This window comes from Oncorhynchus mykiss, chromosome 26, assembly GCF_013265735.2.
Source record: "Oncorhynchus mykiss isolate Arlee chromosome 26, USDA_OmykA_1.1, whole genome shotgun sequence".
NCBI lineage: Eukaryota > Metazoa > Chordata > Actinopteri > Salmoniformes > Salmonidae > Oncorhynchus > Oncorhynchus mykiss.
The window spans coordinates 28,177,931-28,192,687 of NC_048590.1; the positions used below are offsets into that span (position 1 = coordinate 28,177,931).

Genomic DNA, 14,757 nt, shown 5'->3' on the forward strand with positions numbered 1-14,757 from the left:
TCAAAGCACAACAAACAGATTGACAATCTGAAACGTAGGAGAACGCTGGACATGAATGCACCCATAAAGTTAAAGTTTTGAAAACCACACCATACATTCATAATGGTTCGGGAAGTGGACAGTACATAGTGTGGTGGCAGTCCAGTCTCACCTCACACTCCACAATAGCAATTCTGTCCAGAAGCTCTGAGATGAACATGTCCTTCTGTGCCAATTTAGCTCGTAATGATTCAACCTTTACATTTTCAAGATGAAAAAAAGAAACAAACGTTGCATATCAGTATAACATTTATATGTCAGTGTACTCATGTTTCCATTGACAGTGAGACAGAAAGAGTGTGTGAGAGACAGACTTTTCTTAGTCATTCACCTCCTCTATCATGCCTTTGACCTTCCTCTGCTGACAGAACACCATGTCATTCAGGTGTTTGATTCTCTCACGGAGCTCCCCTGCCTCCTCTTCCAACTTTTGAGATCTGTAATAATGAATTATAGTGTTATCACTTCAGTATATCATTTCAATGGGATGGAACATGTAAAATGCCATTTTTGTTTTGGCATTTGTACCTCTTTGCTACAGTTGCATCTGTTTTGTATGTCACCTCCATTGAGCGTTGACGCTGTTCACATTCCTGCAGTTTATTCTGAAGATGGCCCCTTTCCTACAAAAAATACATATTATTATAGTATTCTTGCCCAAAGGATTTGACATATTACATCTACAGTAAATACTATAGATATAAAGATAATGTTGCATGCATTATTGCATGCGTTATTCTGGGTCTTACCTGTCCCATACAGTCCAGCAGGCGCTCCACCTCACTGATCCTCTGGTCCCTTTCAGCAATCTTGGCCTCTGCAATCTTAGCATTCTTCTCTTCCTCCTCTAATCGCCTAATATACTCATCAATTTGGGCCTAGTTGAAATATATTGATGGTAAACAAAATCTATTAAAAGCTTTAAGGCAGAGAACATACAATTTAATCTGGGCTCATTATCATATCAACACTTGGAAGTCAGACTACTCTACATTTAACAGTACCATAGTGAGTTACTTGTACCACTAGAGGGAGACTCATACCACTTGTATGAGCAGAGTGAAACTGGAACCTTTTATACTGTTTACATCACAGGAGGTTGGTGGCACTTTCATTGGAGAGAACATGGTAATGGTGGGAGCAGAATCAATGGAATGGTATCAAACACATGGTTTCCCTTCCATTTGCTCCATTCCGGACATTATTATGAGCTGTTCTCCCCTCAGCAGCCTCCTGTGGTCTACATATACACTTTTCATGAACATGTAAGATGGTGAAAACATCACCATCCTTACTTTCCACATGATTAATCAATCACCACCCTTTCTCTTCAGGCAGGGGCTTGGGTGAAGTGATATCAGAAGGAGACTCAGCAGTACCTGTAGCTTCTCTATCTCCTCTCTGTGTTTCCTCTGCTCCTCCTGAAGTCTCTCCTCATACTGTCTCTGTAGCCTCGCTGTCACCTCCTGCACTGCATGGCTGTTGGCCTCCTGAGACGATTCCACCTGGACAACACAAGCACACATCGGTCAATTTCATACAACAATGTGACGATTCAAAGACTTGCTAAAGATAATGTAGAAATGTCTATTGATTCTGTATTTTTCTAGTGAGTCAGGCATGAATGTTAATAGTTCAAATCTGGAGGACTGGTTCTTTGAGCTTGAACTGTCTGTCAATAACCTGTTATTCATCATCACATAGAATTGAAGTTGAGTGTTCAGCGGTCAGAGCAGACAAACTAGGTCAGAGAAGGCAATCAGTCAAAGGATCGGGGGAGTCACATCGAACGTTGAATGAAATAACCAGAGGGTGAAGTGCGTGAAATCAAGCAGAGCATTTTGAGACTGAAGTAGAGAGGGAAATGAATTGAACAGAGTAAGCCAGAGAGAGATATCAATCATATTGCAAGAAAAACATTTTAGCAGCCCCTCTTGACAGTGGAGAGAAAATGTTTATGTTTTAGAGTTAATTTCATGCAATTCTACACATTTTGCAATGGAGCGTACAGCAAATTTTGCAGTTTTAAAGCAAGTTTACTGCAATTCTTCACATTTTGTCGTAGGGCGGAGAGATTTTGTAATTTTAGAACTAATTTCATGCAATTCTACAAATTTTTCCATAAAGTGGAGAGAAATATTTGCAGGTTTTAATATGATACTTGAGTGAGACTGACTAATTAAATCAATGGGGACCCCGGCCAGTAATTCAAACATGATTACAATATGCCATTTGTACTTAACTTTAACTGACTTGCCTAGTTAAATAAAATCTAGTACACGGACGTCACGCGACTCTTGGCGGCAGTAAGAAAGCCATCAGCATTCAACATAGCCTAGATTTAGGCGTTTATTAATTCTAAACAATATAACTTTTGATAGTTTTCATACGCTTTACAATTATGTTTTGATTCTTACTTGAACAGACGCTAAGATTATATTTGGTTTTGATCTTTGCAAAATAACTGTTTTGGATGCAGCAGATGTTAGCTGGAATGATATATGGTGTAGCAAAAGCTAGCCAAATATATAGCCAAAAAGTGTTTTAAGTATAATGCAGTTGATTTGCGATGATGATACAAACATTACATTAAGCAGTACATTCATACGAGCCTTACAATCCAATTATAATCCAAAAGTAGTGTGAAATGCACTCATTAGCAACATGTAAATATAGGCTTTTTTTTGTTGGCTCCCTCTTGTTCTGCCATCAATTCGCACACATCGTCCTCGTCCAGCAATGTTTGCAAACACAGAATGGGCTCTATCGCTCCGCATTGACATGATTGGTTGACGGTAGGTGAGGGCGGAAGGTCCTGTATAAACACAAACTCACTTCCTTGACAACTTCCTTCACAACAGCTCTGCGCAAGAAGTGTGAATGCACTGACTGCTGCAGATGCCTTATCACCCAAAATTCTGCATGGCCAATGCAGACGGCCATGCAACTTTGTCATGGCTTTAACCTTTTGAGGGCATGGCAGATTTACGCCCCCTTTGGAGAAATTGGGTACCCCTAGTAAACTGAAAAAAAATATATAAAAAATTTCTAATATATGCATATAATAATTATTATTGGATAGAAAACACTCTAAAGCTTCTAAAACCGTTGGAATTATGTCTGTAAGTATAGCAGAACTCACAGGGCATGCATTCTTCCAAACTAGTTTTTGTGGCCATGAAAGTTGGAGCAACTTTGACGTCATGCCCCCACCCTTCCCGACCACTTATGGATCTGGGGACACTTTCCATCTCTTCCACTAGATGTCCTCTTTCTTTGGAGCGTTCAATCGTTCAAATCGCGCGAGAATTGGCCATATAGGAGTGATTGGAGTAAGTGTCGCGATAAAAAAAACCTGTGCGTTAGGGCGCGAATTGGTCACAGCCATTCCTTTGTTCCAGCACTCCTGGGAAGAGCAAACGATGCCCGGTTGAATTGAAGTTTGTTTTGCACGTCTAAAACATCATAAAGCTTGCTTCTGCACTTAGTTTGACCTGTTTAGTCGACATATAATGTGTAATTTTGAAGTTTTGATGCGCAACTTATCCGGACCGGAGGACGTTTTGGGTGCATTTCAGCTGATGTTATTAGCAGTAGCTAATACAAAGACGCAAGACTTGAAACCAAACGATGTATTGGGTAAGTATGAACCCTTCCAGAACATTCTGAACGAAGACCATCGAAGGTAAGGGAATATTTATGCTTAAATCTGTGTTTCTGTTGACTCCAACATTACGTGGAAATGTAGCTTGGAACTGAGCGCTGCCTCAGCATATGAAATAGTGTGCGATTTCTGTAACGTTAAAAATAAATCTAACACAGCGGTTGCATAAAGAAGCAGTGTATCTTTCTAACTATATGTAGAACATGTATATTTAGCCAAAGTTTATGATGTCTATTTACGTTATCTTGCCGAGCTACCTAGGTTTCCTGCGGGCATTTTTGAGTAATTTCTGAACATGAGTACACTGTAAATGGACATTTATGGATATATATGGCATATTATTGAAAAAAAAAAAATGTACTGTGTAACATGTCCTATCACTGTCATCTGATGAAGATTTTCAAAAGGTTAGTGAGCGATTTATTTTTTAATCCTGCTTTTATAATTTTATATTTTCTGGGACAAAATGGCTGCCGCTTGTCTTTGTTTCGGTGGTGGTCTAATATAAATGTGTGGTGTGTTTTCGCCGTAAAACATTTTAAAAATCTGACATGCTGGGTAGATGAACAAGGTGTTTATCTTTCATTTGAGCTATTGGACTTGTTAATGTGTGGAGGTTAAATATTTTTAAGAATATTTTTGCGTTCCATGCGCCACCGTTTGAGCTGAACGGGGGGGGGAGGGTGTTCCTCCAGAGGAACTCACGTCCTCTGGACTTTACACCAAAAGAAAGAGAAGAACGATAACTTTAAAATTGAGAATTTAATACAGTTAGATGCGCTGAAATGAAAGCAACTTTTGAAAATGAACACTTGGATTATGGTGATATGTCTGTCTGATATCGCAAATAGTTGATTTTTAATCCGAGGCTATTGACACACAATTAGCTCTGTCTAGGCCTACCTGCCGGACTGTTGTTGTCACGTTCTGTTGCATAATTGCCCCGTTCCACCAATTTATGCAAGAGAATAATCAACCAGGGGCGATGTGTTATATGGAAAATAATCAAAGAAATGGAAGGTGTGTTCCACCACTCTAGGACATTCCAGAGTTGCATTATTGTCCAGAGAATGCATAGAGACCCAAATTGATTATCCTTTTTATACCATGGCTATTGCCGCTAGAAATGTGTTCAACATCCACTATAGCTAGCACGTTTACTAGATAGCTACAGTAGTTGCCTTGGTAATCAAACAAAACAGAGTTGTTCGTTTAGCCACAGATATAACAATGAGATAAGTTATTCAAATCTTTGGTTTAGCTAACCAAACCATCACAACTAGCTCAAACATAGAACATGTAAGAATGAACTATAGCCATTGAATTTTACCAAGCTGATATACCATGCTTTATAGGAAAATAATACATGATCTAGAATGCCGTTCAAGCCAATCAGAAACGAGTATTCAACAATGCCACTTCTCAAGTGTTTTCAATTGTATTGTAGATAAATATGATCCCTTTAAAAACTGATAATTAAAACTAGGTCTTGCCCTTGGTTCAGTCCAGAGCTATCTGAAGTCATACACAACATAGATGCTGCCTGGGCCAAAGCTAGATTCACAGACTCAGGCACAGACTGCCAGTCTTTCAGGGGGATTGAGAAATCTTTGTGTAAAATTTATGGGCAGGTGGGACGCTCCCACCTGGCCAACATCTGGTGAAGTTGCAGAGTGCCAAATTCAAAATACAGAAATAGTCAAATTAAACGTTCATAAAAATACAAGTGTTATACATCGGCTTAAAGATCAACTTCTTGTTAATCCAGCCGCTGTGTCAGATTTCAAAAAGGCTTTACGGTGAAAGCATACCATGCGATTATCTGAGGACAGCACCCCGCTTACAAAAGCATACAAACATTTTCAAGCCAAGTAGAGGAGTCACGAAAGTCAAATATAGCGATAAAATTAATCACTTACCTTTGATGATCTTGATATGGTTGCAGTCACAAGAGTCCCTGTTACACAATAAATGTTTGTTTTGTTCGATAAAGTCCCTCTTTATGTCCCAAAAACTCAGTTTTGTTGGTGCGTTTTGTTCAGTAATCCACTGGCTCAAAGGCGGTCATAACATGCAGACGAATACATCCTAATAGTACCGGCAAAGTTTGTCGAAATATGTAAAACAATGTTTATAATTAATCCTCAAGTTGTCTATTGTCTAAATAATCAATAATATTTCAACTGGACAATAGCGTATTCAATGGAAAGGAAAAACAACGAACGGCGCTCTGCTTCATTCTGCATGCCACTTACAAAATGGTCTCATTCTTCCTAATTTTTCAGAATACAAGCCTGAAACAATGTCTAAAGACTGTTGACATCTAGTGGAAGCCATAGGAACTGCAATCTGGGTCCTAACCATTTAGATACTGTATAGGAATTCAATAGAAAAGTACCCACATCAAAAATATCTCACTTCCTGGATGGATTTTACTCAGGTTTTTGCCTGCCATATCAGCTCTGTTATACTCACAGACATTATTTAACAGTTTTGGAAACTTTAGAGTGTTTTCTATCCAATACTACCATGCATATGCATATCCTAGCTTCTGGGCCTGAGTAACAGGCAGTTTACATTGGGCACCTCATTCATCCAAAATTCAAAACCCAAACCCAGGGACTCTGATGGCACTGCGCCACCCGGGAGGCCCCCCACCATTTTATTTCTGCAGGCTAGATATTTAAATGTATTTCAAAGCCAGCTCTTGAAAAGAGTAGTTTGGATGTTGATGGTGAAAATCTATTGAATGATATTGAAAATGCTGGTCAGGAGTTTTCTTTTCAAAGATTCACTGATAAAGAAGTCCTGGATGCTATGCTAACATTAGACAAAAATAAATCCACAGGGGCTGGTCATTTGGAGCCTGGTCTGCTTATGTGTGCAGATCCCTTCATTGCTGGCTCAGTAGCCCACATTTTTTATTTAACATTGCTATCAGGAAGTATTCCAGAAGCATGGAAATCCGCATATGTGCGGCCACTCCATTACGGTGGGGATACAAATGATCTTGACAACTATCGCCCCATTTCAAGACTACCTTGTTTAGCTAAGATTCTTGAATCCTTGATTAATGTACAACTTTGTTCCTCTTTATCTGATAATTGTATTCTTAATGTAAACCAATCAGGGTTTAGGCCTGGGCATAGTACTACCACAGCAGCCACGCTAGTTGTTAATGATATTGTCAATGCCTTGGATGCTAAAAAGAGCTGTGCCTCCTTGTTTATTGATCGATCATTCTGTTTTGCAGAAGAAGTTATCAAGAATTGGCCTGGGATATACAGCCTGTTTATGGTTTCAGAGTTATCTTAGCGACAGAACTCAGGCCATATTAACAGATGCTCCAGATACTCAACTAGTCTAAAGAAGGACAGTTGAATTGCTTCTTTAATCAGGACAAGAGTTTTCAGCTGTGCTAACATAATTGCAAAAGGGTTTTCTAATGATCAATTAGCCTTTTAAAATGATAACTTGGATTAGCTAACACAACGTGCCATTGGAACACAGGAGTGATGGTTGCTGATAATGGTCCTCTGTACGCCTATGTAGATATTCCATAAAAAAACAGCCGTTTCCAACTACAATAGTCATTTACAACATTAACAATGTCTACATTGTATTTCTGACCAATTTAATGTTATTTTTATGGACAAAAAAAACGCTTTTCTTTAAAAACAAGGACATTTCTAAGTGACCCCAAACTTTTGAACGGTAGTGTATGTGTAACGATCGTCGTTGGAATGAGGTGAGGACCAAAGCGCAGCGTGGTATGTGTTCATGATGATTTTTATTTAAACTCAGAACACTAAACAAAATAACAAAGAGAAAGAAACAAAACCGAAACAGTTCTGTAAGGTGACAAAACACACTAGACAGAAAATAACCACCCACAAAACACAATCGAAAACAGGCTACCTAAATATGGTTCTCAATCAGGGACAACGATTGACAGCTGCCTCTGATTGAGAACCATACCAGGCCAAACACAGAAATAGAAAATCATAGAAAAACTAACATAGACAACCCACCCAACTCACGCCCTGACCATACTAAAACAAAAGACAAAACAAAATAACTAAGGTCAGAACAAACTGGCGGCTCAGGACAGACGGGAGGCTCTGGCGGCTCAGGACAGACGGGAGACTCTGGCGGCTCAGGACAGACGGGAGACTCTGGCGGCTCAGGACAGTCTGGCGGCTCAGGACAGACTGGCGGCTCAGGACAGACTGGCGGCTCTGGTGGCTCAGGACAGACTGGCGGCTCAGGACAGACTGGCGGCTCTGGCGGCTCAGGACAGACGGGAGACTCTGGCGGCTCAGGACAGACTGGCGGCTCTGGCGGCTCAGGACAGTCTGGCGGCTCTGGCGGCTCAGGACAGACTGGCGGCTCAGGACAGACTGGCGGCTCTGGCGGCTCAGGACAGACTGGCGGCTCTGGCGGCTCAGGACAGACTGGCGGCTCTGGCGGCTCAGGACAGACTGGCGGCTCAGGACAGACTGGCGGCTCTGGCGGCTCAGGACAGACGGGAGACTCTGGCGGCTCAGGACAGACGGGAGACTCTGGCGGCTCAGGACAGACGGGAGACTCTGGCGGCTCAGGACAGACGGGAGACTCTGGCGGCTCAGGACAGACGGGAGACTCTGGCGGCTCAGGACAGACGGGAGACTCTGGCGGCTCAGGACAGACGGGAGACTCTGGCGGCTCAGGACAGACGGGAGATTCTGGCGGCTCAGGACAGACGGGAGACTCTGGTAGCGCTTGGCAGGAGGAATGCTCTGGCAGCGCTGGACAGGCGGGAGGACCTGTAGGAAGGAGACGGAGAGACAGCCTGGTGCGGGGGGCTGCCAACGGAGGGCTGGTGCGTGGAGGTGGCACCGGATAGACCGGACCGTGAAGGCGCACAGGAGGTCTCGAGCACCGAGCCTGCCCAACCTTACCTGGTTGAATGCTCCCTGTAGCCAGGCCAGTGTGGTGAGGTGGAATAGCCTGCACTGGGTTGTGCTGGCAAACAGGGGACACCATGCGCAAGGCTGGTGCCATGTACCCCGGCCCGAGGAGACACACCGGAGACCAGATGCACTGAGCACCTGGCCGATACGAGGCACGATACGAGGCACTGCTATGTACCGCACCGGGCTATGCCTGCGCACCGGGGACACTGTGCGCCTCACGGCATAACACGGTGCCTGCCCAGTCCCTCTCTTTCCACGGTAAGCACGGGGAGTTGGCTCAGGTCTCCTACCTGACTTAGCCACACTCCCCGTGTGCCGCCCCCCAATACATTTTTGGGACTGCCCCTTGGGCTTCCAGCCGCGCTGCCGGTGCTGACTCCTCATACCACCGCCTCTCGGCTTTCGCTGCCTCCAGCTCAGCCTTGGGGCAGCGATATTCCCCAGCCTGTGCCCAGGTTCCCTTGCCATCCAAAATCTCCTCCCATGTCCAGGAGTCTTGCGATTTCGGCCGCTGCTGCTGCTGCTGCCCGTTACCACGCTGCTTGGTCCTTTGGTGGTGGGTGGTTCTGTAACGGCTGTTGGATGAAGGAGAGGACCAAAGCGCAGCGTGGTATGTGTTCATGATGATATTTATTTAAACTCAGAACACTAAACAAAATAACAAAGAGAAAGAAACAAAACCGAAACAGTAAGGTGACAAAACACACTAAACAGAAAATAACCACCCACAAAACACAATCGAAAACAGGCTACCTAAATATGGTTCTCAATCAGGGACAACGATTGACAGCTGCCTCTGATTGAGAACCATACCAGGCCAAACACAGAAATAGAAAATCATAGAAAAACTAACATAGACAACCCACCGAACTCACGCCCTGACCATACTAAAACAAAAGACAAAACAAAGGAACTAAGGTCAGAACGTGACAGTATGTGTATGTTTTATTGTTCTGTTTTTATTGTAACGTATATGTTTACTCTCTTGTAAAAGAGATTTTTAATCTCAATGTGACATTTTTAAATTACGCTAACAGGCACGAGGGGGTTTGATCTATGGCCAATATACCAAGGTTAGCTGTTCTAACGCACTAAGGAACTCGGGGTGCCTGGATACAGTCCTTAGCCGTGGTTAGTTGGCCAAATACCACAAACCCCCAAGGTGCCTTATTGCTATTATAAACTGGTTACCAATGTAATTAGAGCAGTAAAAATAAAGGTTTTGTCATACCCGTGGTATATGGTCTGATATACCACGGCTGTCAGCCAATCACCATTCAGGGCTCAAACCACCTAGTTTATAAGCACATTTATATATGCAAATACACCCAGTGTATTTACACAAATGAAGCACATATCATTTTCTTTATTTTAACACAACATTTTTTAGAAAATACCTGACACCATTACAAAATGTATACATATATAAATATAACTGCAAATTTGACAAATTTAACAACTCAATTCCCACCAAGATCCCTGTACATTAATTATTTGTCCATTTTTTTTATTAATTTTTTATTTAACTAGGCAATTGTTTGCCGCCCTATGGGACTCCCAAACATGGCCAGATGTGATACAACCTGGAATCAAACCAGGGACTGTAGTGGCGCCTCTTGCACTGAGATGCAGTGCCTTAGACCGCGGGAGACCCACTCGGGACCCACTCGGGAGCCAAATAGTGTGTTCCCTGACTGGGAATCGAACAAAGGCCGCGGCGATGAGAGCACTGAATCCTAACCATTAGACTAGACCATCCATCTAATTGATTAAAAAAAATCAGAAAGTTTTGAGTATCTTCATCCATTGTCCAACTTTTGCATTTATTGGAATTGTTTTAACAATTGTGATGACTGTTGCTACTTCATGGAACTCGTTCAGGGTGAGGATGGTGTATCCTGTGCGCCATAAACAAAAAGCAAACACTTACCAGGCTTGTGCCATCCACTGTGTGGTGCTGGTGTGCTGTGTTTACAGTAGTACTCTACCTTCAGTTTGAGTGTGAGGTTCTCAGCCTGGGCAAGTTCCAGCTGCCTCTCCCTCTCCTTCAGCCTCTCCTCAGCCTGTTGAAAGGAGTTTCTCAGACTCTTCATCTCATCCCGGGAGTCCACACGATTGTGACAGCTCTCTAGAAGAGATTTCTGCAAAGGAACCTAGTTATTTAATTCCTCAAACCAACCCTGGACATTATTGAATGCAGCAATCATGAGCAGAAAGGTTGACTCATACACTGAAACTAAGATTAACAGTTTAGAGCTACTTTATAAAACAAACATGTATAATGAACCAGATAGGATATCCTTCACTCTCCACAGATCAGTAGAAGAAGGAAGTATAGTGCTGCACATCTCTGTTTAAGAGCATTAAGACTTTCCATGGGGGGGTTATGAGACATCCCACTGGGCAAAAACTGGTTCAATCAATGTTGTTTCCACATCATTTCAACCCCAAAATTCTATGTGATGATGTTGAATCAAAGTGGAAAACTGATTGGATTTGCAAAAAGCCATCAATTTAAGGTAATTTCATATTTTTTTTGCCAACTTTTAACTTAAATCCAATGACAGGGTGACATTTTTGGTTGATTTCACATTGAATTCACAAATGTAAATCAAAACTAGACATTGAACTGACATCTGTGCCCAGTGGGATGGCCGTGACGAGACAGTGACAGGCCTGTTTGACAGTCGTTGATTCTGTACCTGGAGGTCAATGTTGGCAGATATAAGGGAGTTGTTCATCTGGTCGAAGCTGTCCATGGCTGCAGTCCGAACCCTCACCTCTTTCTCCAGAGTCTTCCTCTGGGAGTTGGCAGTCTGGAGAGACACATAGCACACCCAATTCTCAGATTTTGTATCCATTTTGTGTTTATAAGAAATTGAAAGAGAAAGGATTTCCAGCTGTTAGCTGTCTTATTAGTCATGTGTGCCTCGTGTATTGTCTTACCCTGATGTCTTGTGATAGTTTTTGCATCGACTGTTGCATTCCTCCAACCTGGCCGTACATCCTCTCTCTGACCTTCTCCAGGGAATCTCTCACCTGTGCAGCACAGAGATAACACACGATTGAAGTAATCCATCCTTATTGCTTGATTAGCAAATCCATAATGTTGTCCATGTTACAGAATCCTGGTGTTAGCTCTTGGATACCCTGCAGGCCTGTCAGGTGTACTGTACTGTAGGCCTCTGCTCTGTTTACATTCCTTAACTTGGATCAGCTTCATCGTTATCTTCTCCATCTCCACTCACCTCCTTGATGTACCTCATCTCATCCCTCAGGTGATTGACAGACCACTCGCACGCCATCACTTCCTGCTGTCTGTCCGAGCCTGTCCTCTGCAACACACCGTACACCTTGGGCCCGTGCTGCCGCTGTAGCGACGTCTCTAGCTCCCCATTGGTCGCTGCTCTGAGCTGCTGAGGGAGACAGGATCAACCCGGTCAGGTTTCTATCTAGGCACACTTTCTACCAGCCTGTAGATGTGTGTGTGTGTGTGTGTTCGCCTCTATGTGAGTGTTTGTGCGCTTGCATACTTGCGCATGCCCAGGTATTTCAAGAATTGCTGCTGAGCACTTGAATCTGGAGTTTGGGAAGCAGGGATGGAAACAGGGTGCAGTGAGGGTGTCATGTTTCTGCAACCCAGTATATGAGCTCCCGCTGTCTCCCTGCTATTGTTCCTCTCCAACAGGGCTCTCAAGGAGCACAGGTGCACACTGACACAGGTCCTTTGTAGCTCAGCAGCATCAGGAAGTGGCTCTAGCACCTTTATGTTATCTTACAGTAACATACAATATGAGAGGAATCCACTGAGTGACACAGATACAGATTTTTTTAGCCCTTTTTCTCCCCAATTTCGTGGTATCCAATTGTTGTAGTAGCTACTATCTTGTCTCATCGCTACAACTCCCGTACGGGCTCGGGAGAGACGAAGGTTGAAAGTCATGCGTCCTCCGATACACAACCCAACCAAGCCGCACTGCTTCTTAACACAGCGCGCATCCAACCCGGAAGCCAGCCTCACCTATGTGTCGGAGGAAACACCGTGTACCTGGCCACCTTGGTTAGCGCGCACTGCGCCCGGCCCGCCACAGGAGTCGCTGGTGCGCGATGAGACAAGGACACCCCTACCGACCAAGCCCTCCCTAACCCGGACGACGCTAGGTCAATTGTGCGTCGCCCCACGGACCTCCCGGTCGCGGCCGGTTACGACAGAGCCTGAGCACGAACCCAGGGTCTCTGATGGCACAGACAGATACAGAATCTAATCAAAGTTTCATAATAAATAAGTCTTACTGTGTGAAGAAGCAATACGTTTCCATTGTTATGATCAGACAGGCAGCCAGCCCGCATTTATCCACCCTACATTATTCAACAATAGAGGAGCCAAAACAATGGCCTGTCCTACTATGCCACAGATTCCAATATAAACCATGAAAGGTGAATCTGTTTTCCTTTGACAATAAATCCAGGACACTCAAATTAGTATGATAGACCAGGTTGTGCACACAGGTCCATGTGACCTCTGTTTCAACCAGAGGCAGAGGGTTGTACCCAATACTACATATCGACATAATCAATGCTTGGAATTATCTGAGGATAGGTTATATCAAGTATAGTACAAAAGGTTGTAAATGTTCTTGTTTATATACAGTGCATAGCTTGAATATTTGTGTTTCACACGCCAATAGCAGAGTTGACCACAAATTCAGGAAGTTACTTCCCATATTCTCACCATAACATTCTGTAACTTTCCCTTTCAAAAGCCTCTATGTGGGAAACCATGATAGCTTTTTGTGTTGTGGTTGTGGTAGTTTACCTGTACAGGTGACTCACTGCCAGCTGGCCTCTCTCTCTGGATGAGTCTGTTCTTCTTCCATGTTCCATTGACAACCTTCTCCTCTTGCTGAGAAGACAAACAGAAACAAATGAACTGTGTGCTCACAATATCTGGAGATATTCCACAACCCTGTAACCTGATTGTTACTGAATGCTTGGAATTCCAGTTTTTTTAAAGCCACATATTTAGTTTGCAAATTATGCGCTTCAATGTACATAACGTATTCCCCTCTTTCAGATAATGATATGGGCCAAGGGTACAGTTTAAATGCATGGATCCTGTACCTGTTCTCATCAAACTGTTGATGACAGATTACCATCTTTGTTGAACATAGTCTACTGTAGTTTTGATCACTGGGAATAGTCATTATACTATTTTCTAGACCACATCTTAGTCATAACCCATACATGTTTTAAAAATACGGGTTTGGACAACTGCAATGCTTTATGGGGAACGAGCTAGGAGGAGCCTAGTTTCTGAACCTGTTTGGGATAGGCGTCCCGCAAGCGGGACGGGCACGAAAGGCGTCCCGCTACTGGAGGGCATGCAATTAAAAAAAAAATCATAAAAATTATGGATATTAAACATTTAGTTACATATAAGTAAGTGTCTTATATTGGTTGAAAGCTTAAATTATTGTCAATCTAACTGCACTATCCGATTTACAGTAGCTATTACAGCAAAAACATGCCATGAGATTGTTTGAGGAAGGCACATCAAAATATATTTCCACCGGCACAGGTTTCATACATTCACAAATAACGATTAAATATTCACTTACTTTTTGAAAATCTTCCTCTGATTTGTCATCCAAAGGGTCCCAGCTATAGCATGTAGTGTTGTTTTGTTAAATAAAATCCTTCTTTATATCCTAAAAAGTCAGTTTAGTTGGTGCCATTGATTTGAGTAGTCCACTCGTTCAACATGCAGAGAAGGAATCCGAAAATCTACCCCTAAACTTTGTTTCAACAAGTCAAAACAAGTTTCTATTTACTCCTTAGATACCCTAAAATGTAATCAAACTATAATATTTCTTACGGTAAGAAGTCTGTTCAATAGGAAACCGATTTTAGCAGGTGCGTTCTGTCTTCATGGCGGGCGCAAACACGAATTTCCAAGACTGTGTCTCTGTACTAAAACTGATATGTATTATTTGCTTTTGAAGTTACAAGCCTGAAACCTTGAACATAGACTGGTGACACCCTGTGGAAGCCATAGGAATTGCATCCAGGAAGCTAATTTTCAATATGACCTTTTACTTG

At 42.8% G+C, this 14,757-nt stretch overlaps 1 protein-coding gene across 3 annotated transcripts in view; it reads right to left on the reverse strand.

Moving 5' to 3' along the window:
- LOC110506539 (myocardial zonula adherens protein) overlaps window positions 1–14,757 on the reverse strand; it is a 36,512-nt gene that overhangs the window by 1,364 nt on the left and 20,391 nt on the right. For 2 of the 3 annotated variants that reach the window (XM_021586227.2, XM_021586225.2), the window contains exons 3-12: window positions 13,475–13,561; window positions 11,907–12,074; window positions 11,605–11,697; window positions 11,361–11,474; window positions 10,647–10,799; window positions 1,419–1,544; window positions 789–917; window positions 568–662; window positions 371–476; window positions 152–235 (exon numbers count right to left, since the gene is read on the reverse strand). In XM_021586227.2, the coding sequence (XP_021441902.2) occupies window positions 152–235; window positions 371–476; window positions 568–662; window positions 789–917; window positions 1,419–1,544; window positions 10,647–10,799; window positions 11,361–11,474; window positions 11,605–11,697; window positions 11,907–12,074; window positions 13,475–13,561 (1,155 nt within the window). The remainder of the gene's footprint in view (window positions 1–151; window positions 236–370; window positions 477–567; window positions 663–788; window positions 918–1,418; window positions 1,545–10,646; window positions 10,800–11,360; window positions 11,475–11,604; window positions 11,698–11,906; window positions 12,075–13,474; window positions 13,562–14,757) is intronic. The other variant, XM_021586226.2, reaches the window with a different exon arrangement.